The 25,238-nt window shown below is 39.8% G+C and overlaps 1 protein-coding gene and 1 long non-coding RNA gene across 2 annotated transcripts in view; one reads left to right on the top strand and one right to left on the bottom strand.

The window, feature by feature from the left end:
• Positions 1-472: 472 nt before the first annotated feature.
• Positions 473-24,535, bottom strand: opn8a (opsin 8, group member a). The gene is made up of 4 exons (XM_031288009.2): positions 24,340-24,535; positions 8,906-9,199; positions 5,815-6,140; positions 473-884 (listed from the first exon to the last, which is right to left on the bottom strand). Exons 1-4 carry the CDS (start codon positions 24,410-24,412, stop codon positions 492-494), a joined length of 1,086 nt encoding a protein of 361 aa, XP_031143869.1. The 5' UTR covers positions 24,413-24,535; the 3' UTR covers positions 473-491.
• LOC118493888 overlaps positions 18,115-25,238 on the top strand; it is a 47,166-nt gene continuing 40,042 nt past the window's right edge. Inside the window, exons 1-2 of the long non-coding RNA XR_004895945.1 lie at positions 18,115-18,216; positions 19,662-19,757. This is a non-coding gene — a long non-coding RNA (uncharacterized LOC118493888). The remainder of the gene's footprint in view (positions 18,217-19,661; positions 19,758-25,238) is intronic.

Below are 25,238 nucleotides of genomic sequence, written 5' to 3'. Positions count from 1 at the left end.
TAACTGGCAGCTATGAAACTGACACTTTATGATTAATTTGTCAAAGGAACAGTAATATGTAAGTTCAGCCCTTGACACACATGTAGCAAATGCATACAAATATATTCTCTGTGTGAACATGGAGTGAAATGCTGCTATGAAGTGCAGCGGGTGATTGTTGTGCATTTTACAGTGCTAAATGGTATCATTATATGTAATCACATAGCTGACCATTACTTTTTTATGTATGATTATTTGTAGGATTTTGAGCATAACAGATACATATTACACCTCATCCATGAAGTGAAACTAATACAAAGAGTCATTCTGTGAACCAAGAGACGTTTTATAATAAATTATAATTTATAATAATTAATATTATGTTACCGACACATTTCCACGCGATTGGACATTATACTATTCTATTCTATATTTACCATATAAACATGAAATTCCTTCAATGACAATTTAAAGAAAGGGATTCAATAAGAATGTAGAATTCATTACATGTATTAGCCCAGAGGCATCATCTGACTCCCAGACTGTTTGTCAGGAGCTCCCATTGGACCCACACAGGTTTCATCAGTTTCGTTTTCAAAACTGGCGCAGTCCAAACCTTTGACCATTTTGCCTTCGAGCGTCTCTCCTTCAGCAGATGAATTGGCCTGATGAGAACCACAACACATGAGTTTGTGGAGATGGAAGAGCTTGTGCCAGGAGGTACCCTGGAAGATGAAGTATATGAAAGGGTTGTATGCCGTGGAGCTCTTGGCGAAGAGGCATGGTAACATGGTGATGATTGGAGCCATGTGGTCCTGCTCCTGAGAGTGAAACATGCTCCAGAAGCTCACAGCCACGTAGGGGGTCCAGGCAATAAGGAAACCTGAACTGATCATCACAGCCACCTGGAATAAGAAGAGCAGATAAAAGAACATGGGAGGGCATGGAGGAATAAAGAAAAGAAAACAGAGGGGTGCGTGGAATATGTGTGATCAGTAAAGAAGGCGAGAGGGCTCGGCAAGAGTAGCCTGGTCCTACCAGACTCTCGTACATTTCATTTGTACAGAGAGTCTGGCCACTCTCCATTTACAAATGTTAACTTCCTTTAAGGCGGGTACTCTGTTGAAGTTTAAAACTATTGGATCTGCCCAGAGCCACTCTGGATCTGCCATAACCAATCGCTAACGTTTGGTCGTGACGTTGGCTTAGCATCGCTAGCGTTCGCCTTAGCCAACTCCTTCACCACTAACGGAGCGAGCTGGAAAATCAAACTTTTCCTGAACCCCGTGGGGAGGAGGGCCACAACATCATGGCCACCAACAAAACTCAGCAAAGATTGTTCTTGCTCGGGCTTTAACTTCTGGATATTCGGCAGCGTTGCCACAACGGACCGAATGGCTTCACTCGCATCTTTCTCTTGAAACGTATGCTAGCATTAAGTGTTTCTCAGTTAAAAGGTTGTTGTTTAGCCTAAACCAACACATTCTCACTTACAACTCACACTAGAACATGTTAAATCCAGCTGTAGCTCATAATTAATTGGAAACTATTTGTTAAAGAAAAATGCATTCCCATGATAGAAGAAAGTTAAAGTGAATGTTACAGGTACAAACGTACAAACTCACTCACTCACTCATTCACTCACTCACTCACACACCCTCAACAGCCATAGCCACACAAACACATCTGTTGTGTTCACAGTAGCCCAGATGTTTAAAAGTGATGGCCAGTCGCTCTGTAAAGCACAATCGGCAGAACGGCCAGACACTTTCCCTTCTGATCTTCGTCAATCCCTCCTCAATTTCCTGCAGTCACATTGCCTGAAGCCTGACCAAAGTTTAACCACAGATAGATTTACAAATAACCTCAAAAGAATTACGACCTTTAGCTTCATTTTCTAATCTGCTGCATTTTAAATATGAATTCAAAGCACGCATTGTGACACACTCATGAATATGCACTTACACTTACACTTACACTTACACTTACACTTACACACACACACACACACACACACACACACACACACACAAGTAAATGCACATGTGGACATACAATTTAAAGGCTTAAGGCTCACACGAGGGTCACTCAGATCACGCAGATCACTCGAGGCAATCATTCCACCGATCACTGAGATTCTGAGATTTCTACAATTCTCACAAGAGGGACCACTCTTTATCTAGTGTCCTTCATTCTAAATCTATAACGGGGTGTTTTAAGTGGCACAGTGTTGGTAAATAATGAAGGTGAAATCCCTAAAACCACTTTGTACCACTTGGCATTGTTAATGGGTGTGAAAGGCATAAGTGAATTAAATAATAAGTCTGGTCATATTCTATATTTATCTTATATTAAAATATTATGAAAAGGTTACATAATACCAACACTTTATCCTAATATGAAATAGCCTATTACATGTGTAGCCAAATCTGGATGTAACTTATACGCAGTGCCACAGACCTCTGTTGAAAATTAAAAACTATTAAAAGACTAATAAAAAAAATTAAAAAGACAATTTACACTGTTCATTATTCATTATTATTACATGCTATTTTAGTCTATCCCACATACAGTGCATCATCCTTCCGCCATAATTACTCACTAGAGCACCAAATGAACATAGTAAACACAGTTTATATTGACTTCACTTTTTTGTTGAGAAGATCAAAACCACTGGGCTAGAGCCAGCCATTGGGAAATTAGATTAAAGGTGCTCTAAGCGATGTTGGGTGACGTTACTTCTTGTTGACGTTTGAAGTATTTTCAAACAAAACAAGGCTAGCTCACCCCTCCCTCATCTCCCTCCCTTCCGTGCTTTCACGCACTAACCCCCCACCCCCAAATCCTTCTTGTCGGTTATTGGCTGGAACGCTAGAAGACTGTTTGTTATGTTTGGTGGTGCAGGTTGGCACAGATTATTTTTGTTGCCGTTTGTGGAGCCTGGGCTGTCTACAGACACCGTGGTTTTTTACAGTGTGTTCAGGGAACAGGCAGCTCGCGGATAGTGAGGAGATGTTTGCTGTATGTGACAAAAAAAATTTGTAGCCTAAAAAACGCATGACATCGCTTAGAGCACCTTTAAATTAGCATTGAGACTGAAAGCAGGGGAAATAGCTACCCTGGCTCTGTCCAAAGTAAAACAAAAAATATCTAAAATTGACTAATTAGCACTTATTTGTTAAATGTCTACATACACAGAAATGTTGAAATGTAAAGTTGTGGTTTTAAGAGGGGTTAACTGCTGGATTCTTTCTTGACCAAGCCATTGACTTCCTGGAGTCTTCACTGGTTGCCTAGCATCTAACAGTGATGACAAGATGCTAGTAGCAGCCAGAAGATATTACATGTTAATTGACATTTTGAAGTAGGCCTATTGGTATTATTTTCAATTGGACAGAGCCAGGCTAGCTGTTTCCCCCTAGGCTAAACTAATCGCCTGCTGGCTCTAGCTTCATATTTAGCATAGAGACGTGAGAGTTGTGTCAATGTTATTTAAATATTGGCAAAAAAATATGTCAATCTAATCCGTTACAGGTTAACATCATATTGAGCTTGAGCTTCAGACAGGGCAGGGAAGTTGGAAAGTATTGACAGATGGACTAACGCATTGCTGGTTTTGGTCTTTTAATTAGAATTGTAGCTCCAACAGGGACTGTAGTGTGAAATCCAGTGGTGTAAGTTAATTGGCTCCTCGGTGCCTTTGTTCAGAAGGTAAATGTAACTGGCAGCTATGAAACTGACACTTTATGATTCATTTGTCAAAGGAACAGTAATATGTAAGTTCAGCCCTTGACACACATGTAGCAAATGCATGCAAATATATTCTCTGCATGAATATGGAGTGAAATGCTACTATGAAGTGCAGTGGGTGATTGTGGTGCATTTTACAGTGCTAAATGGTTATCTGTTTCAGTCCAGACAATAAACAGCAGCACAGAAATAGAAGCTGGCCTCCCCATCCATCATTCATCCACAAACCTCATCACAGTTGAGTCAAGGGGTTATTTAAATCGCCAGTTTCAACGGTGTCAGGCTGAGCTGGATGAGCAATAAGAAAAACACAAAGTAAGGCTGGCCACATCCTTTGAGCCCCCTTTGCCAGGGACATCCACATGCAACGCTTTACTTTAGTCTTCATTTGTCTTGCTTGTGTTTCAAATGTGGCTTTAAAGCAACACTAAAGAACTTTTCCCGCTATGGTCCCACCAAGGTTGGAAGCAGAATTGTCCATTACATTACATTACATTATGCAAGTTTGCCAGATCGGGTAGCGGATCTGTAGTTCGAATGAACTGGACAATGTAATGTAATGGATAATTCTGCTTCCAACCTGTAGGGGGACCGAAGTGGGAAAAGTTCTTTATGGCATTTTTCTACTACATGGTACCTGCTCGGCTCGGCTCGGCTCGGCTCGGCTCGGCTCGGCTCGACTCGACTCGACTCGACTCGGCTGCGGTGCCCTGTCCTCCATTTTTCATTGCAGATTTAGTACCGCCTCATGCGTGAGGCGAGCGTGGCTGGTCGTCACAGTGACGCTGCAGGAAACTGCCATGACCTAACGCGACACACACACACACAGTACGTCGACTGTGTGTTGTTTTTTATTCTCGGCACGTGAAGAAGAAGACACATTTTGTTTCAAAAGAAGCTGGAGGCAGCAAAAACACCACCGCTGGCTGAGCTATTTAAAAATGGCGGGTTTGTTCAGGACATCCATGAGGACACCTCCGTCTGTCGCTAGCAATGATGACGCAATGATTAGTGACGATTCTCTCCGACCAATCAGTAGTCTGCAGGTTTTCACGTCACCTTTTGGTATCGCCTCAGCTCGCTTGGAACCTCGACGGAAGTGATACTAAAAAAAGTACCTGTTAGCAGGTACCAGGGACTTTTTTTCATAATGGAAAACCAAAAAAGGCGAGTAGAGTCGAGGTGAGTCGAGCAGGTACCATGTAGTGGAAAAACGCCATTAGTGTTGCTTTAAGTGAGAGGAGGAGGGCAATCAGGAGGTGAGGTGATTATTAACTGTGCACTCAATAAATTTACTATGTCAATGTTGTCAGAATGATCCTGTTTACTCGGAAATCACTTTTATGTCAACGTTATTTCAATAGACTTATGCCTGTCAAATATATGCTCTGCCCAGATTTAGCATGAACATTGATATAGTTACTGACATATGATAGTGTGACATGATGTCTATAAATATTCAGCTTTGTAAAAATATTCAAAAGAACATAAAACAGACTCTACTCTCTACTGGAAAGCACAAACAGGGCTGCTGCTGAGACATTTCTCCCAGCTATGAAGTTTTTCATGGGGATTATTGAGCGATATAGAATATAAATGTACATACCTGAAGGGATGGATCATAGTTCTAATTTATAATATGGTTGGAAACAATATAACAATAGGATTTGATCGTAAAGGCAAATATTCAGATTTCTTTAGGCCCTGATTTTTTATTTTTGTTTTGTTGATATGATTGCTTATTACAATTAGCATGTTAATACTTGTTTTTACGTCATGTTATTTAATTTAGGTTGGTACAAATATTAAGAAAAAAGCAAAGTGAAAATATTTCCTTTTGTGTTTTCACTTATATTTTTGCTTTGGTTTTAGCATTTATTCTTGTGCTGTGCATTTATTTGACTTAATTACGTCACCTAAATGCTATATTATTTGTTGCTTAGAGTATGTATATAAGTGTATATAAGAATAAACGTCTACAGCATACCACACACACAAATATTGTCTTTAATTACAGTTAAGGACTAAGGCCTTTTAATCTCTGCAAGGACAGAGTCAAGACAGAATTGATGGTCTTATACTTACAAGAGTGATTTTCTTCTCAACATTGCCATTTTGAACATCATTGCTCTGCATGGATTGGTAGGCCCTATGCAGCTTCCAGGCAATACCAAAATAGCTGAAGAGGATGACCAGACAGGGGAGGAATGTGCAGAGTACAGACAGAGCCATGATGAAGGAGGTGTGGTTCAGGGACTCCCCATAGCCAGTCCAGTCTATCGAGCAGGCGAGTCCAAACGGCTCCGGCCCATAGCTGCCCCAGCCCATCAGAGGTAACAAGGCCCACAGGATGGAATACAGCCAGATCGCACTGATCACAATACTGATGCTTCTCCTCTGGAACTTGACACCTGTGCACAAACAGATTTTAAATTCGGTTTGGTATGTTGATTACATGACGCTATTGTGTTAGAATAGATAATTTACTACTTTGCACTACAGTCCTTGCTATCTCTTCGTCTACAGCATGGCTTTTACACCATAAAGCATAAGCATCAACTAGGCAGCAACTTCACCCCCTTCAGTGGCACAGCATGTAATGAGGAGCCTGAAGCGTCAACGGTATGTAACCATCATAGTTCAGTCAGAGACATATCAAGAAATTCACTGTTAGATTTGACGGGAAAAGTTTTGCTTTTTGAGTGACAATACGATTGTACGATAGTCTTACATCGTGAATGTAGTGTGGTTAAGGTTGGAGAAAGATTGTGTTTATTGTAAATAAATGATTGTAATGGTATAGCTAGGGTTAGGCGACTAGTGTTCTTGGTCATGGTTAGGGAATGATTATGGCTAAGATAAATAATGAGGTGAATGTTAGTTGCAGGTCTTTGACCCTTACATCCCACCATGTTAGTACATATAGGGCAGGAAGTGCCAATGCACTGGCATGCCCACTGATCTATGCAGAAAAGGGTGTTGTGGTTAACAGTAGGTCACAGAGACTCGTAGAGGAGCAGACATGCACACCTCCCAAATCTCGACAATGTGTTGTGTGGACCTGTGAGTACGTCAAGCAAGTTGATTGGTTGATTCCATTCCTGTCGGGAGGTGGGTCCCAAAATTAGACATAAACATACTACCTACAAGCATTAAAAAAAAAAACAGCCACGCAAACATATCCGAGCGTCCCCTGTGCATGTTAGTTTTATTCCAGTAGAGGTATGAAATCATCCAATTTGGGCTTCATTCCTAGGGATACTGGGCTGCTTTATAATGGCCATACTGTAGATCTGCATGAATATGACTGGAAGTTACTAGTCAGCTGGTAGCCAAACAGCTGGTAAGTGAGCCACTGATTGTAAAGCATGAATAAAACAGCTGTCAATCAGCTAATGCTAATGAAAGATGATGCAACTGTGACTATAACGCTCTGCCTGAACTAAAGCTAAACCCCATTGATACTCTCCAAAACTTTACATATTAATTAAGTTAGCTGCTCAAAGCTCACATGCTCATAGGGAAAACTTTTATCCAGGACACTTGTGAAATATATGACCACCCTAGATAAGGCTAGAAGCACTCGATTATCTAGTATGTATTTACAATAATCAATTGTCTAATTAACTTTTGGTTCAAAGCTCCCTTGTGTGTTGGCATTAGCATGCAACGTGCCTCCACTATACTAATCAACTACATCCATATTGATTTACACTTATAACTAAGACTTTTAATCTCCAGCAGTCCAGCTGTCATTTCCCATGCACACAAAATGCAAACTGCCACTGACAGTTCTTCAGCCTTTTTCCATGTTGTGTCAATTATCATGACACGCTCTTATGTGAGTGTGATTTTGTATTTCATGAATCATTTCATGATATTGTTTTTATATCTCCAACTCCTGAAAGCTCAAAAGGGAACCTATCTGCAGCATATACTGTATACATGTATACTAGATAACAACATGGTATATGAAAGTCAGCAACAGCAACATTTGGATCTCAAACCCCCTGTAGAGGTGCTTTGATATCACTATTGTGATACACTTGTGATACACTATGGCTATGTTCCATGCTTATTTGGTATGCTCAAACCTGCCAATCACTGTCACTGTATGCAACAAATTGTCAGTAGAGCACCTTGTCTCCTATTTGGATCTGCAGATTTTACCCACTTAATTACTTGTACGATATGCCATGCTATCAAATCAATATTTAGCTTTATTTAACTTCATTTAGCATCTTTAACATGACCTATTATCTGCAAGTTTAAGAATGATGGCTAAACTTGTAGGAATTCCCAGCATTTTATATGTTTTTTGGTTGGCTAATTGCAGGAATAAACCTCCTTAGTTATTATCCTTTCACACTTTTTTTTGCTGTGCTTGTGGCAACACCCAGACTAATACAGCAATGTGGACTGCTACAATATTCACGGGTTGTGTGGATGCTGCTTAACTACCCTTGTACTGAGGCTCAGAGGTCTTATGGGTTCCTATGCCTGGACATCAGTGTAAATGTCAGTTAAGGCATTAGTTGTATGTGTTATGGTGATGACGCAGTGGATATGACACCTGCCTTTGGTGTGGGAGATCTGGGTTCAATTCTCACTGCAATACATCAACCAATGTGTCCCTGAGCAAGACAGTTAACCCCTAGTTGCTCCAGAGGTGTGTGACCTCTGACATATAGCAATTGTTGCAAAAAGTCGCTTTGGATAAAAGCGTCAGCTAAATGCCATGTAATGTATTATTCAGCAAACTATGCTGCACGTACTGCTTGCTTGGCATCCTTTTAAAACCAACTACCTGACAAAAATGAAGTCCTCAGTGAGTGGCTTCAATCACCCCAAAAAGCTTTTTCATCGAGCTTAGCAAAGATTTGACTGGGAGTAAGTCAAACCATAGCAGGTCAATATTACTTTTGACTTTGTTTCTTGTAAAGTGTTCAGTCTCATTAATAATTCCAGTAAGGTTTATGCTTGATGATAATCTGAAAGGTTTTAGGATGTGGTTAAAAGATTAAAGGCTTTCTTTACCATTTGATGTCACATCAGAAGGTAAATCCCAGTGGCCTTTAATACAATTGACTGCTTAAACATTGATTTCTTTATGCCAACTGGTATCCATTAAAAACTGCACTGATCCCCTATAAAATCCTATTTGAGATTACACTACCTCTCTTGGGTGGACTTCCTGTTATCAGGTATCTGATCATCCCCATCACAGCCAGAGTCAAGATGCTGGTTACGCTGAAGATCATGCCCATCAGACTGTAGTAGAGGCAAGATGTGTCGCCTCCAATCCAGGCATGGTTAAACGCTGAAGAAATGGACAGAGGATACATGCAGAGGGCCATGCCGATGTCTGTTATGGCCAAGTTCACTATCGGCAGCTCGGGAGCTTTGAGCCGGGCGTGACGACGACCTGCGCTGACCAGGACTGCCGCATTCCCAAAGATAGACAGGATAGCTGCAGGACAGAATAGGATGGAGGAACAAAAAAAAGAGGGATTTCAAGACAACATTTTTAATAAATAACCTATCCCTGTAGAGCTATGTGCTTGATCTCACCCAGTGATAGTGAATGTGCCTCAGTAATCTGATCAATCCCCTTCAACAGTGATTAATACATGTAGCATGCAAGCAGTTGAGCGAGTGGATGATCACACGTTTTCGTCCAGTGGCAGCCTATGCTGGTGACAACCACATCCATGGCGATTCATAGTGGTTCTTAAAGAATAAATTGACTTGACATCAAAATCTGACGCTGCTTTATGCTTTATGCTTTATCACCCTTTCACAACAAAGATCAGAAATCATAAGAGCATGCAGTAGAATTCTCCAGTGATCATGATGTGCTTACATTCCATATACAAACAGAGGAACAACCGTTTTCTGCTGTCTTCTAACCCTATAATGAACAATTTTTTTTGACATCTGTTGCTGTGGGTTCTTTCTCCCTCAGGCTTACTGTTGGTTTCTATGCTATGCTCGATTAAATCCAACCAATCAATCAGGGTTAGGTTAATGCAGTTTCAAAGTGATTCACAAATGACTGACAAGCCAGGAATAACACGTGCAGGTCGTACACAACAGAAAAGACAAAAACAATTTAACAATGCACATGAGACAATAAAATGATAAGAATTTAATAAAATAGATTTAAAAGCTACAATAACAATAATAGCAGTAAAATAGAGTGAATTAAACCAGATTAAAGAACTAGATAAAATGATGACAAGAAAACAAAATAAGAAAGATTCTAAAGCTATTATAACATTAAAATAGTTTGATTAACAAAAAAAATAGTTTTAAAACATTAAAAAGACAAAACAAAACAAAGACAAAAAATATATAGTCACGGAGTAGAGCCCAAGATTGTGTATGGGGGCTGGCTGTTTGTGAGATGAGAAGACTGGCACCCAGGTGGGCCCATGACACAACTAACACGTTATACAGCTACTTATGCTAAAAAAATATATATATATTTTTTTATTTTTATATAGAAATAGGCTATGTTATATAGCATCTGTATAATCTTGCTGATCACTTAGATCTGAATCTCTGCACTTGATTAGGCTATTGTATACATTTGGATATTATAACAACACAATTAAAGGAACGGTTTATACAGTAGACATTTAGGAAAGTATGTTCATTTGCTTTTGTGCTGAGTGGTAGATGGGAAGATTGATACCACTCTCGATATATATTGTAAGAGTGGTATCAATCTTCTCATTTAACTCTCGGCAAGAAGATGAATAGGCCTATTTCCCAAAATGTCTAATTAAGTGAAGACTCACCTTATAGCTTTGTGTTGAGTAAAAGACAATAGATTCATAGGCTACAGAAAACAGTCATATAGAAAACAGATCCCAAATAATACAATCATTACACATCTGTTAAATAAAACTGCCTTAGCTAATGCTCAAGTTAAAGTCATAGAAATTGTGCACTTTCATAAATTGATCACATCACATGTACATTTTTATCCATATTTGACAACAGGTGAGACCTTAAGTGCAGCACACAAGCTCAGGTTCTGACTGAAAACTGATATTTAGCTTATTGGAAAATGTTAGCCTCATTATACAATATTTCTTTAGTATATGGACCAGGGCTGATGTCGAGTGCATGCGATTAAAGTGCTTTCGCCACGATGTCATGATAAATATAAGGGAACAACAATGGACAAAAAAACTAAAGGATTTGGAATTCACAGATACAAACAATTTGATTATTAAGTGTTTTAACCATATAGTGATAATGTGTATAAAGGAAAGGGAAGACGATCTGATTAGATTACCGGGTTCCACAAATTTATAGTGAATCTTATATACAATTTTAAGCAGGCAACCAAATATGTGACACACATGTTAAAAAAAAAATATTTTACCACTGTGCAACAAAATGCTTACAGTGCATGTGATCCTAAAAATAAAGTATTAACTACAAAATTGCTGCTTTAATAATATAATGTCTACTTCATTATAGAGATTGGTTGATGTGTTCTTGGTTCCACCTGCTTTACGTAATGTCTCTCTTTTACATTACAAATTTGATTGACACAACATGCAATATTGTGCTGACATATTCATTTTTTAAACAGCCTTTTTAATCTGTGATAAAGCATGTCAGGTTTTTGTCCTTAATGGATTTTTCTCTCCCAGAGCGACCTTGACACCAGTGCTCTGCATTCACACTGTATTCATTAACTAACATACGTACATAAATAAGTGCTTTGAGTAGTAGACTTTAAATGCTAAAAAATGTAGAATCTTTATTGGAAATGGTCCTGGTTCATGCTGAATGTGATTTGTATCCTTGTAGTTAAATATATTGCATAGACATTTCAATCAGGAGAGACTTCATTTTGAGTGAGTGAACAATTATTTATTGACGTACACAACAGAAATGATAATTGAGAAAGTCTTTTGGTGATTAGACCCCATTGTGTTCTATTCAGCTGATAATGGGAAGCAGGAGGAGGGGGAGAGTGAGGTGAATGAGTGAGTAACATAAGATAGTCTTCCTGACTGAACTTACACTAGGCTTGATTTATCTCACTCAATGGTTTTGTCATAGCAGATCTGAACTCACAAGAAACTCGCAGAAATCTGTTGAAAGAAATAGTACACATACACCCTTATACATAAAAAATACCTTTGGCTACCAAATACAATGATAGTCAGACACTGCTGCAGTCCCTAACAGGTCCCCTCTTGTAAAAAGTGTGATTTCCATATCTTTTTTATTTATTTATTACAAAGCAGGTCGAGGTGCTATATAAAGACTGTGAAAGTAGTAATTTAAAACACTCAGTCCAAAGAGAAAAGCACACAGCCCGTATTTAGAAACTGTGCCTTTAAACGAGCCATCAGCATTTCTGTACGGTCCTATTGTCACAGCTATATTTCATGTACTATATATATATTTAAAAAAAAACAGCAGGCAGGGATTGCAGACAGGGAAATACTGAAGTTTTTCATGGCCACATGCACATGCGTCCGGACCGGCTATTAAAACACAGAACAGAGAAAATCGGACTACAAGTGACTTCATTTTCTGCTCAGGATGCCATTACTCCACTATATTTTTACTTAGCAAATATTTATTAGATATTGCTGCTATATTAATGTTTTGAATATCCAGAACTGCCCCTTCATAGAGTTAGCTGCAAAAACTGAGATATATTTTGAAGATATTTTTCTTTCTTTTTTTGAACACATACTAAAAATTGCTGACATGTATGTATTTATTAGATGTTCTGCTTTCAGCTTGTGAAATGAAAAGTTAAATCAGCCACATTCATCATTTCCATTTGTGCCTCTTCTCTGTTCTCCTACACCCTATGTCATCTCATCCATCCAATCACTGCCTCAATTCCTGGCTCAAATTCATGCCTCCTCCCTTTTTATTGATTAAGTTGATCTTTTTGTCACTTATTGTTTTGCACATCTCACAAGCTGTGACCACCATCTATGACTCAATGCTACCAACATAGGCTTAATTCATTTGAAAATCAATTTAGATGAAGAAAATGTTAAACACATGATAATAAAATCAATGAAAACAAATGCACCATGATGTAAAACACCAGTGGATTTACAGATGCTGTGTTGCATTTTAAACCCATGCCTCTTATCTTGAAGGATTTGGACATATGCATCACTGGGGACTCAGGCTGACTCTTCACTGTCTGACTAATTGTGTGTATGTGTGAGTCATACTATGCAAATAATCACTCCTTTATTTGGCTTCAACCATTATGTCAGGATGATGTGGCAAATGATGGGTGGTGAATGATCTCCACAGGGAACAAAAAGAGGCTTTTGTGGTTGTGATGTAAGCAGCACTCATTAGGATGCATTATTACAGAATAATAATGTCTGTGGTAAGCTAGACTGTAGAACTTGTTTATTTGCCCCTTTCTGGTAGCACCTATGCTGAATGTGACTGTCAACCAATTATGTTATAATATTAATCACATTGATCACAACATGCTGACCAGATACACAGCCAGATGGCTAATGTGATGGGTAAATACGGAGCTACATCTCTAACAAATCGGGGAACCTCTGTATATATATGTGTGTGTGTGTGTGTGTGTGTGTGTGTGTGTGTGTGTGTGTGTGTGTGTGTGTGTGTGCGCGCGTGCGCGTCTGTCTTTAATATATCTCATGAACCGTTCATCCAATCTACACTCATCTAAATGATTATTAGGAACACCATACTAATACCATGTTTGACCCTATCCTATCAATATGGGCCAACATTTCTAAAGAATGCTTCCAGCACATTGTTGAATCAATGACACAAAGAATGAAGGTAGTTCTGAAGGCAAAAGGGATCCCCCACACCATTACACCACCACCACCAGCCTGCCCAGTGGTAACAAGGCATGACGGATCCATGTTCTCATTCTGTTTACGCCATATTCTGACTCTACCCTCTGAATGTCTCAACAGAAATCGAGACTCATCAGACCAGGCAACATTTTTCCAGTCTTCAACTGTCCAATTTTGGTGCGCTTGTACAAATTGTAGCCTCATTTTCCTATTTTTAGTGCAGAGGAGTGGTACCCGGTGGAGTCTTCTGCTGGTGTAGCCCATCCGCCTCAAGGTTGCGCGTGTTGTGGCTTCACAAATGCTTTGCTGCATACCTCGGTTGTAACGAGTGGTTATTTGAGTCAAAGTTGATCTTTTATCAGCTTGAATCAGTCGGCCCATTCTCCTCTGACCTCTAGCATCAACAAGGCATTTTTGCCCCCCAGGACTACAGCATACTGGATGTTTTTCCTTTTTCAGACCATTCTTTGTAAACCCTAGAAATGGTTGTGCCTGAAAATCCCAGTAACTGAGCAGATTGTGAAATACTCAGACCAGTCCGTCTGGCACCAACAACCATGCCACGCTCAAAGTTGCTTAGATCACCTTTCTGTCCCATTCTGACATTCAGTTTGGAGTTCAGGAGATTGTCTAGACCTGGACCACACCCCTAAATGCATTGAAGCAGCTGCCATGTGATTGGTTGATTAGATAATTTCATTAACGTGAAATTTAACAGGTGTTCGTAATAATCCTTTAGGTGAGTGTACTTCACACTTGGTTTCCAGGGTACCCAATGAACTTTCGCTAAGAGGAAACTCAATAAAAATCCATTTTGCAGACACTAGATATCAAACAAAAGCCAGACAGACACTAAATCGTATTTAGTTGCTGTGAGCTGTAAATTCACCACTTCTAAACAGACGGAAGAACATAGGCCTAGGCTAACTTAATCTAGGAGCTTCCTCTGCAGCGCTGTGCAGATACTGTAGGTCTTGGCACGAGACTATCTTGGAGCTGCTGACTGCAGTAGCAGTGGCAGCAAAAACTGTCCTGTCCTGTTAGTAGTGTCCTGTACACTGTCCTGTGACTCCCATGACTGTCCCGGGACAGTGGACATGGAGCCCCAGGACAGTGTCGGGGAGTCACAGGACAATGTACAGGACAGTGTTTGACTGTCCCGGGACAGTCATGGAGTCACAGGACAGTGTCTGGGAGTCACAGGACAGAGTACAGGACAGTGTCTGACTATCCCGGGACAGTCATGGGAGTCACAGGACAATGTACAGGACAGTGTCTGACTGTCCCGGGACAGTCATGGAGTCACAGGACAGTGTCTGGGAGTCACAGGACAGAGTACAGGACAGTGTCTGACTGTCCCGGAACAGTCATGGGAGTCACAGGACAGTGTCTGGGAGTCACAGGACAGAGTACAGGACAGTGTCTGACTGTCCCAGGACAGTGTCTGACTGTCCCGGGACAGTCATGGGAGTCACAGGACAGTGTCTGGGAGTCACAGGACAATGTACAGGACAGTGTCTGACTGTCCCGGGACAGTCATGGAGTCACAGGACAGTGTCTGGGAGTCACAGGACAGAGTACAGGACAGTGTCTGACTGTCCCGGAACAGTCATGGGAGTCACAGGACAGTGTCTGGGAGTCACAGGACAGAGTACAGGACAGTGTCTGACTGTCCCGGAACAGTCATGGGAGTCACAGGACAGTGTCTGGGAGTCACAGGACAGTGTACAGGACAGTGTCTGACTGTCCTGGGACAGTCATGGAGTCACCGGACAGTGTCTGGGAGTCACAGGATAGTGTACAGGACAGTGTCTGACTGTCCCGGGACAGTCATAGGAGTCACAGGACAGTGTACAGGACACTACTAACAGGACAGGACAGTTTTTGCTGCCACTGCTTCTCGCTGACCGGGCAAAGAGAGCAGTCTTCATCAGACTCACCCTGGGTCTGGTTGTTTAAGTGTGCTGCTAATTTATAACACTAATAACATTACCGTCGGCAAAACACCCCTGCAAATCAAATCCATAATTTAACAATAATCGTCAAGCCCATGCCTGCTTGGAAATAACACCTCTGCTGAAGTGTTAAATTCGTTAACAATAATAATGACGAGACGAGGCAGCAACGCCATTATTAAAGGCTGACTGTGGCAATATGAACATGTATCATTGACGAAAAAGACATCATTAAAATGTAGTTAAACAAAAACTCTTTATTTTCATTGCCTCCCACCTTTGCTTTCGGCTGACTCCATTTCTGCAGGCTATCGGTCCAGTTCTGGTGGTTGATTAACGCAGATTTCTGCTGATTGGCTCTTATAATGTGCCAGATGGGTGGCGCATGGTGCACCGCCAAGAGGCAAATGTCTGATTACTCTGCATTTAAATTATTTTAGGATTTTAATATATTTTTTATATTTTGTGAGTAAAATCGTTCTCAGTCAGTAGGTAAATGTAGTACAATGTTTTTCTAAGTAAGTCAGGAGGCCTATAGGCTATAATGGTTGCATATTAGGGACTGTTCATTACTTAATTAAGGGGCCACCAGAGGAGTTTTGGGACCTCTAGGCTAAAAAGACATGACACTCCCCTCGCCAGTAATAATTTTTCTATGACCCTCCAACGTGATTTGAATAAGAGGAATGACCCTCCCCTTGCGTGCAAGTTTGCACTTAACATAGAAGTACAGATGTCATTCGATTTTTTACAGCCATGATGTACACAAGTTAACCTCTGAATTCTCATCTTACACATCCCACTCCTCTGTTATGGTGTGGTGGCGATTTCAGTAGATTTACTCACTAACATTGTTGTGGAAACACAATAAGCATGGAAACTAAATGCACACTTCATGTATTACTGCATTACCTAAAATACTAAGTTACTCATCTTGTAAACTAGTATTCATATGAAATAAAACAATAAAACATTGAGACCATTCAGCAAAGGACACTGGGAAATAACAATTCAACACTGGTTGCTATGGACTTGTCACTAGGCTTCCTCAGTCATTGTATATTATAGCACATAGGTAAAGGTGCCGAAGCTGAACATTATATTCCAAAACACATCTGTTTATTTTTAAAGCAGATTTTAAATTACATTGTAACAATTTAACAATTCGCCCTTATGAAATCCAATCGCGGCACGGCTGTCTTGGAACGCAATAGACAGAAGGTGGCGGAATGCCCTGACACTTGAATTCAACTAAAATGTAACAGTGAACAATCAGTGTTGGACCTACAGTCTGTTGAGATGCCTCTCCAAACCCAGAAACGAAGCGCAGTCACACCATAAAACGTAGACACGTTGAGAAAAAAAGATCCGTATTTTGCCATAATCCAATGACACGGAAAAAAAAGTAATCACAGCGATCAGTAGATCCACAAACAGAGTCACGGTGTATCCAGCAAGGCCTATACGAGCGTCACATTCACCAGCCAGCTCCGAACAGGTGAACGATGCCTCTCCACTTCGCCGTTTAAACAAAGTGGAATAAATGTATAAAAGTCCAAATCTACACAAAACCTGCAATCAATTAGTAAGCTGACATCACATGTATATACATGGCATGTAGGAAACCTTTATTGCAAGGTTGGCACGGCAAGATGTCCAGACTAGTGCAACAGTAACTTTCGTTTTTTGCGTCTTGCTACTCCCATCGTCAGCCAGGTAATATTTTTTTTACTAAAGCAGTAGATGAAATCTGATGTATTACCTACTACCATTTAGTTGTTTTGTGTTATTTAAAATATTTATAAAATATCTGGTCATGCCAGACATCATTATTCCACTCATTTTTTAAACAATGCAATTACCCGTTTGAGCCACCTCCCTGTATGCGGTCCGACCCATCTGCTAGAGGGCCGAGACTGAGAGCTACATGGATAAATATGCACCAAACAAGCCACTTTGAAATTTTGCTCTTTTCATGAATACAAAAGTTGGGTGACCCCCCCCCGACTAAAAAATGTTGGGTGACCCTCCCCCAACAAAGAATAAAAAGACATGACCCTCCCCTATTTTCCTCCGGTGGTCCATTCCATAAATACCGAGTGGTCCCTTAAGTGCTTTGGGGTTGTAATACATTTTTGGGTACAATGTTTTTTGGAGAAAGCTACAAGAAGTAATACCACAGGCCAAGCAGTTGGCCCGTTCCAAACAGGCACATTTTGAACGGAACTAGTTAGCATTCATTTTGAGTTGTTTTTCTGACCTTATTAATGTAACTCCAATATTTACACTAGTTTTAGTTATGTTTTAATCTGCCCCAAATTGTCTGGGTCTTCAGCAAGCCCAAACCCCCACTAGCTTTGCAATCCACTTGCTGCATATTCTGGGCAGCTTTAGTGTAGGCCTATATGGGTTTATCAGATGTTTTGCTGGATACTGCTGCCTATACAGTATGACAGAGGAAATAATGTATTACGTCCGACTAAATAGTGTTATGTAATGGCCTGATATTCACAGTATTTATTTTTTTTATTATATTTTATGCATACCGTTTTACTGCTAGCAGCGTAGTAAGAGTTGTTACCAAATGTCTCCAGTAGGGAGAGCGCATAGGTTTTGAGCTGCATTGGGCGAACGCAGCTTCCTTCAATTAGAAACATGAGCTGAGAAAATACTCCGTTTTTCAGGTATAAGTCCTTGTTAATAATATCGTATGTGTTGTTAGGTGATGTGGTGTGGTGTTAGTGAGTTACGTGTATGAACACTTTCTAAGGACGCCATTCGTCTTTTAGCATGTTTTTGTATTGTGAAGTAATACGGTAATGGAACTACCAGTAGCTGGCTAGCTTTTGCGAATGATAGCAGCACTCCCCATTGAGGAATGTTAACGATAGCTATTAGCTAGCTAGCTAGTACGAAGTTACCTTGGAGGTAAAATACATTTAACGGTAAGTTAGCTAGTTACTGTTAGTGCTGTTGTGGGTGTGAAATGTGTTAACTTAGCTAGGTTATGTCTAAATTTACTGTACTGCACTGTTAGTGAAGTGACAATTATATATTAGGCTAGCTATATTTAGACGGAAGCCAGTTAACGTTTTGTGAGCTTTGCTTTCTTACAGGTAACGTTAACGTTACCTGAGAGTAGTCATACAAAATATCAATTAAAGGTAACGGTATACGTGCAGTTTAGTGTCACTAATTCCCCATACTGTCCTTAATTAATTATGAACCTGGTAAACCACCTGTGCTGTTTAACAGGTGTTTTATAGTAGCTAAGTAATCAATGTTGTTGCAAATGTGCATATTTACAAGCGAAACAATGGCAGGGCGACCCCGTTCTTCGGAAACGATTGTGGCAAATTGCGAGGTCCTCAATGACGATCAAATTAAGGGGGAGGAGTGGAATTTAACGAGGCTAATTCCCGAACTCGCCACACCGACAACGACTTTAGAGTGGCTGGCCAGACGTCGCCTAATCGCGAATGCGATGGAGTGCACCGCTGGCCGTCACCAAGCGCGACTGGTGCGTCTGGAAAGGGGGATAGACGGCTTCAGGTGGTACTATTACACACAGTTGTCACAATTTACAGTGTAGCCTAAAGAAATCACGATAGGCCTACTACTTGCCTAACCCCCACCCCTCAAAACTCGTTTTATAAACACTACCATACGGCGCTTTTCCGGCCGCGCACCCCGACCCAGTCACGAACGGCTCTGCTCACCCGATCCCAATCGAGGGCCCGTCTGGGAGAGATTCTGCCTTAGAGGCGTTCAGTCGTAATCCCGCATACTGTAGCTTTATGGTAGCTTTGGGACACTCACTTTTTGGAAAATAATAAACTAACCTTTCTCAGATAAGACCCTCATCATTTGTGACCCCTCATCATTTGTGACACTCACTTTTTGGAAAATAATTTGTGACACTAAACTGCACGTATACCGTAAAGTTACAGTTTTTAATTCAGGTTTTGTCATTGCAGAGAATAGGGAACATTTTAGAAAACTGTACTTATTGTAAGATGTATAACATTACCTGCCTATATATCAGTGCTTGAGTTGGAACAAAAAAGTGCAGTTAGCAAGGGGAGGTCACAGCAGCCGAATTTATTGATATTTCCCCCCCTATTGGTAGACTTGTGCTACATGGGTTCATCAGGAGGTTGTGGTGTGCAATAAGAAGTACGGGCACCATGCAGGAAAACTGTGACTTGCCAGCATCCTGTATTGGGTAAGTGATTTCCAGTAATTACTGACTAAAACCAGAACAATGTATTGAAAGAAGTTCCATAGAGTCATAGAGCTGTGATTTCAGCACTATGAGCACTCTTTCACATTACACAACGTGCTTTTTGAGTTCTTGATTCAATGTTAATAGCCAAAAATATTGGTTTCTGCAGGTTTTAGTGTCTTCGGTACAGTTATCTCAACTGTATGGAAATGTTGTATAAATTTAGCTGCAGAATGAATGTATCAATTGATAGCTAGTGGATTAATGAGAACTGATTGTAGTTGCTAAATAATTCAGCCAAGTTCTAGGTAATACGGGAAATTGTATTTTGTAAATAAAAATAATCATGAAAATATAAAGCGAAAAATATTAACACAGATTCCAGAGATAGGGCACTACAGATGCTTAATGAATAATATATAATTTATATATGAATAATAATAATTTATTAAATGTGTTGCATATTTCTGCTTGAACTAGAGCTATTGAATTTCCACTGGGCGCAGCTGATCGCGGACACACAATACTTGTGATTCCACCAGTGTTTCAGAAACGTCCCAGAGTAGCTCTCCGCTTTGCTGCCCAAGTGCCCATGACGAATTTCCCACCTTGTAGGACAGTAAAGTTAATCTTGATCCTGCTCCGCTAAAGTAATACGTGCATGGTCTATGACCCCGGCATGTTGCAGAATTTGACCAAAAAAAGATGCCTGTAGGCTACCCTAATTCAGCAGTTGCATGATATAATCATCGCATGTGTCTTGGATATATTTATATTTATATGCATATCTTGGTAATATAGCACTTCAAATGTATTATTGTATGCATTTTATTTCATACATTCAGGGCTTTACATGAACTTTTTTGCTCTGGCTAGTGGTTTTCCAATGTTAGCCATGCAGCATTTTCACTAGCCAGTATTTTGTGGGAACATTTTATTTGATTAAAGTTGACTGTGCTGTGATACACTTTACTTGAAGAAGTAAATTTACAACCCTTTAAATGTACATGACCACCCAACTCTAGACTACATAACACGTAGGCTACACTACAGTGATGAAATATTCAGCTCTGATAAGGTTATGTGTAAAGCTCTTTTTACATGAAAACATTAACCCATTTAGACACAGTCATACTATGAGTACTCAGTACCAGTGAGTACAGCCTCATTTCCAACACTGCTCTAAGCGACTTATTCTAAAAAGCAAGTATCGACAAATTTAGCGACTTCAGACCAAAAAGCGAGATATGTATTATATTGTAAATCATTTCCATGCATGTTGCTCAGAGTAATTACAGTCCCCGGCATTTCTTCCAACAGCACAGGGTCTCTCTCCTCTTGTGCCGTGGGCAGCAGGCAGTCAGCTGACACAACCACTACGTTTTATGCATATTATGCAATGATGTCACCAATATGCAAATTAGCTACACCATCAAATGGCGACTTTTAGCTAGTGCTAGCTAGGGTTGGGTACCTTTCACATCTGAACCAATATCAGTACTGATACCGGTACCTGAAATTCGGTTCCCGGTACTCAACGGTACTTTCCCTCTGTAATTACAAAAAAATTATTTCAGTTGTAAAAATAATTCCAAACCTGTTTATCCTATTTACTTAGAACATTGTTATTTATTTAGAATATTTTACACTGACAGAAAATAAATCAAAATAAAACCCCTCCCTCTCTCCTCCCAAACCCGTCCCTACAACCTATTAAATAATTATTCAACTTTTATTCTTGTACTTGTATATTATTCTTTTTTAGCCTGTTTTATTTTCATCGTGACCGTTTTTAATTGCTCTTTAATGTTTCATGTAAAGCACTTTGAATTGCCTTGTTGCTGAAAGGTGCTGTAGAAATAAAGTTGCCTTGCCTTACAACCTCATCCTGTCAGTCAGTCCCCAGGGCATAGAAACCACTGTTGTGCCTGCTTGTCTCACAGGAAGTGTAACGTCGACAGCAACGCGACTGCTTTCGGCTCGCCATTTATATCATATCACAGTGAATGGTGTCTGCGGGAAGTTTTGAAAAACTGTAACCACACTTGAAACCGCTTTATCGGCATTGCCGTGACTCACTGTGACTTCAACAAAACTGCAGAGCCGACGTAGTTTGCTCTGGATGCACCTCTGCACATGCGTGCGTGTGTGTATGCGTGTCGGAGCTCCGCTCTCTGTCAACAATCAGAGAGGACATATAAGCTTGCGCTTACGTGCTCTCAGGTACCGAAATTTGGCACCGTTTGATTTTACGTGAACCAATACTAGTAATACTGATGTGATTTGGTCGGTACCGGTAAAAGTACAGGGTTCGGTACCCAACCCTAGTGCTAGCTATTTTCATTGGAAAGGAGTCAGCAACACTGTTTTTGTTCGCTGTTTTTGCGCGGCAGAGCGCCTCATGTTTGCTAGTAACGCACCTCACGTCTGCTAGTTGTTATTCACATATGCCTACCTGTATACGTGGTCAGTATCCAGGTTTGGTAATAGAAAACAAGACAGACAATACAAGTTGTGATCTGCATTGCCTAACTCAAGTCAAGATTTTTCCTCTATTTCACCTTGGTCATCATTACATCATTTACCTTCATATCTTTGGTCGATGGAACCAACTACTACGGTGCTTGAGTGTATGACAGACCTGCAAGCATGTTAGAGAATGTTCAGACACCTGTATAAGGTATACCCAGTATCCTGTTTTTCTTTGGAGTACAACAGCTAGCATATCTGGGTTTTTCAAAACTAGGAAATGGCTAATCCAGGTTTCTGAAACCAGGATAAGATGTTTACAGGCTCAAAACATAACCAGGATGCTACAAAAAAAAACAGATCCATAACCAGGATACTCATGCACATATAAATAAACTCAATATGTTGGCTCTGTATTTCAACACATTAGTTTTAGCTTCATTCAGCTCAAAGTAATAATAATAATAATAATAATAATACATTTTATTTATATAGCGCTTTTCATGGTACTCAAAGACACTTTACAGTAAAAACCAGCACATATATCACATTAAAATCAGATAAGCAATAAAACCAACACATAAAACACGCATATTAGAAGCAATTAAAAACAATGAAACCAGTAACTATCAGGTGAGAGATGTAAGACTATTGTGTGTGGAAAGCTAATCTGAAGAGGTGTGTTTTGATTAGTGTTTTGAATGTGTATGGGTATGGAGTTCCAGAGGGAGGGGGCTGTAATGGTGAAAGCTCTGTCACCCCAGGTACGGTGCGTGGTCCTGAAGTAGCACTGAAAGATGACATGCTAACCTCACAGTCATCATTTCATTTTAAAAACAATGCACAATAGACAGCCACTTCACTGTATACTAGCATAATAATGCAACCAAATAAAAGCCTTACTGAACTCAAGTTGGCATGAAAACCGAAGTGAAAGAGATAAAAAGCTGCCGCCCACCCAGTAGAGTGCACGCTCCATGTAGGCTGAGTCCTTGGCAGTGGCTGGGTTAGAATCGGACCTGCGGCCCTTTGCTGCGTGTCATCCCCTTTCTCTCCACCCCATTCCTGTCTATCTACTATCACTATCTACTAAAAATAAAATAAATAAGCCCAAAGAGATGAACGCTCTCATTTTCAGGCTGTGAAAAGTAGGCCACATAACTGTTGCCAAATAATATACTCTTCTATATTACACATTGTGTTACTGGTTGGTGTGAAACATATAATGATTGTGTGCTTATTGGAGAGACTGTGCCAGATCTTTTGTTAACACACTCAACCCCACCACCTCAACAAGGTTTCTTATCAATTTTAAAGTTATAGCAACAAGAAATAAAGCAGATCAAACTTACAATATTATATACACAAAATGGGGAGCTCATAAGACTGAAACAGGAAGTTTGACACTGAAATCATTTTTTTTACCTCCAACAGGGGGCAAACAAACCAACAAATTTAGAGGCTTAATACAGGGTTTCCGCGCAATCCTCAAAAGTCTAAAAAAGTCTAGAATTTCAAAATGAAAGTGCTCATATTATGCTTTTTGGCTTTGTGAAAAGAGGAGCTGCAGCAGTGTGTGGTACAACAAAAATGTGGTGTTTTTTGAAAATGAAACCATGTAAACCTATTCTGATATAACCTCTAAATACAATCATAAACCTGAAAATGAGCATAATATGAGCACTTTAAAATTTTAGTCCTTAAATCCAATAAAGTATTGTGTCTTAAATAATTTTAAACGGGTCTTAATTTTCCTACGTCCATGTAACGCTAGCTTTACTGCTCATTGAAATACTTTTTTTCCGTGGTGTTGTAGTTCTTTCTTCCAAAAAGTGTGATTTGTTGAAACCTGCAGAACCCCTGTAATAAAGTGCATGCTCCTCATAAGTCATTCACTTCTGTTTGGACGCAAACTGCATTTCGTTGTCTTTATACTTGTACTCTGCACAATGACAATAAAGTTGAATCTAATCTAATCTAATTTATGGGTTTTAGCTTCTAGCCTGCAGCCATTTTAAATAAGTGGCACTTTCTCAGAATCCTAAAATAAATCTATGCTAAGCTTAAAATATTGATCTTAGGAGATATGTCAATAAGTAGGCAACGTACTTACCAATTATCACCAGGTACATCCCTGCACAAAAATCAACAGTAGGTGACAGTTTGGACACGTATTTATCATCCATGTTTGTCCACTCAGTGTTAAAACAAATGCACAAATTACTTCCAGCAGAAAAAGAATAATAATTTGAACAGGTTCTTGAGTCTAGTCCTTGAATTTTTGTTTTCTGTCTCTTCTGTCAACTCTCTTTGTGTGCGATGCAGCATCTGCCTATTATACCGGCAGTAACTTGCCACATACACTTACACACATGTATACACTCACACACACACACACACACACACACACACACACACACACACACACACACACACACACACACACACACACACACAAAAGTGATTCATCAAAAAAATTCTTATCTCTTACATTCATTAATGAATCAAATTCCTTAAAGCTAAATTAGGCTATACAGCAGCATTTTAATAATAATAATAATAATAATAATAATAATAATAATAATAATGGAAAGTGAAGTAGGGACAAAAGCTTTATTGTCTGCTTTTAATTGAAGATTGAATTGAGGACACGATCAAATGGGATTAATATTTTACCCGGTGGGATTTATAGTACAAACCAGGCCATTGTCTGTCCACGAATATACGTACATAATCTCATGTGTGTGGCTGCATCTTAGTGCATATGGTCGACATGGATTACAATGTGCTTTTCATAGATAAAGATTTTTATTCTTATTCTTCAAGCAATAGGCTGTATGTGCATAATATTGAATTTACAATTTAGTAGCAACATCAACTTTAGAAAGCTGTATACGAACAGCATATTGCTAATTCCCTTCATGTTTTGAGACTCCAGGGATAACTGAACTCTTGACCCTTGTTATAGCCTGCAGCGTCTTTATCTTGCACCCTCTCCGAGAGATCTTTGCA

This window comes from Sander lucioperca, chromosome 19 (assembly GCF_008315115.2).
Source record: "Sander lucioperca isolate FBNREF2018 chromosome 19, SLUC_FBN_1.2, whole genome shotgun sequence".
In the NCBI taxonomy this organism is placed as follows: Eukaryota; Metazoa; Chordata; class Actinopteri; order Perciformes; family Percidae; genus Sander; species Sander lucioperca.
The sequence above is the reverse complement of the archived record's forward strand: the minus strand, read 5'-3'. Positions and strand labels throughout refer to the sequence as shown.

Excerpts from the sequence above, each read along its gene's own strand:
- opn8a (XM_031288009.2), bottom strand. The coding sequence starts at position 24,412 with ATGGATGATAAATACGTGTCCAAACTGTCACCTACTGTTGATTTTTGT. Across the intron at positions 9,200-24,339 it reads GATGTACCTGGTGATAATTG|CTATCCTGTCTATCTTTGGG; the intron begins GTAAGTACGTTG and ends TCTGTCCTGCAG. Across the intron at positions 885-5,814 it reads TTGAGAAGAAAATCACTCTT|GTGGCTGTGATGATCAGTTC; the intron begins GTAAGTATAAGA and ends TTCTTATTCCAG.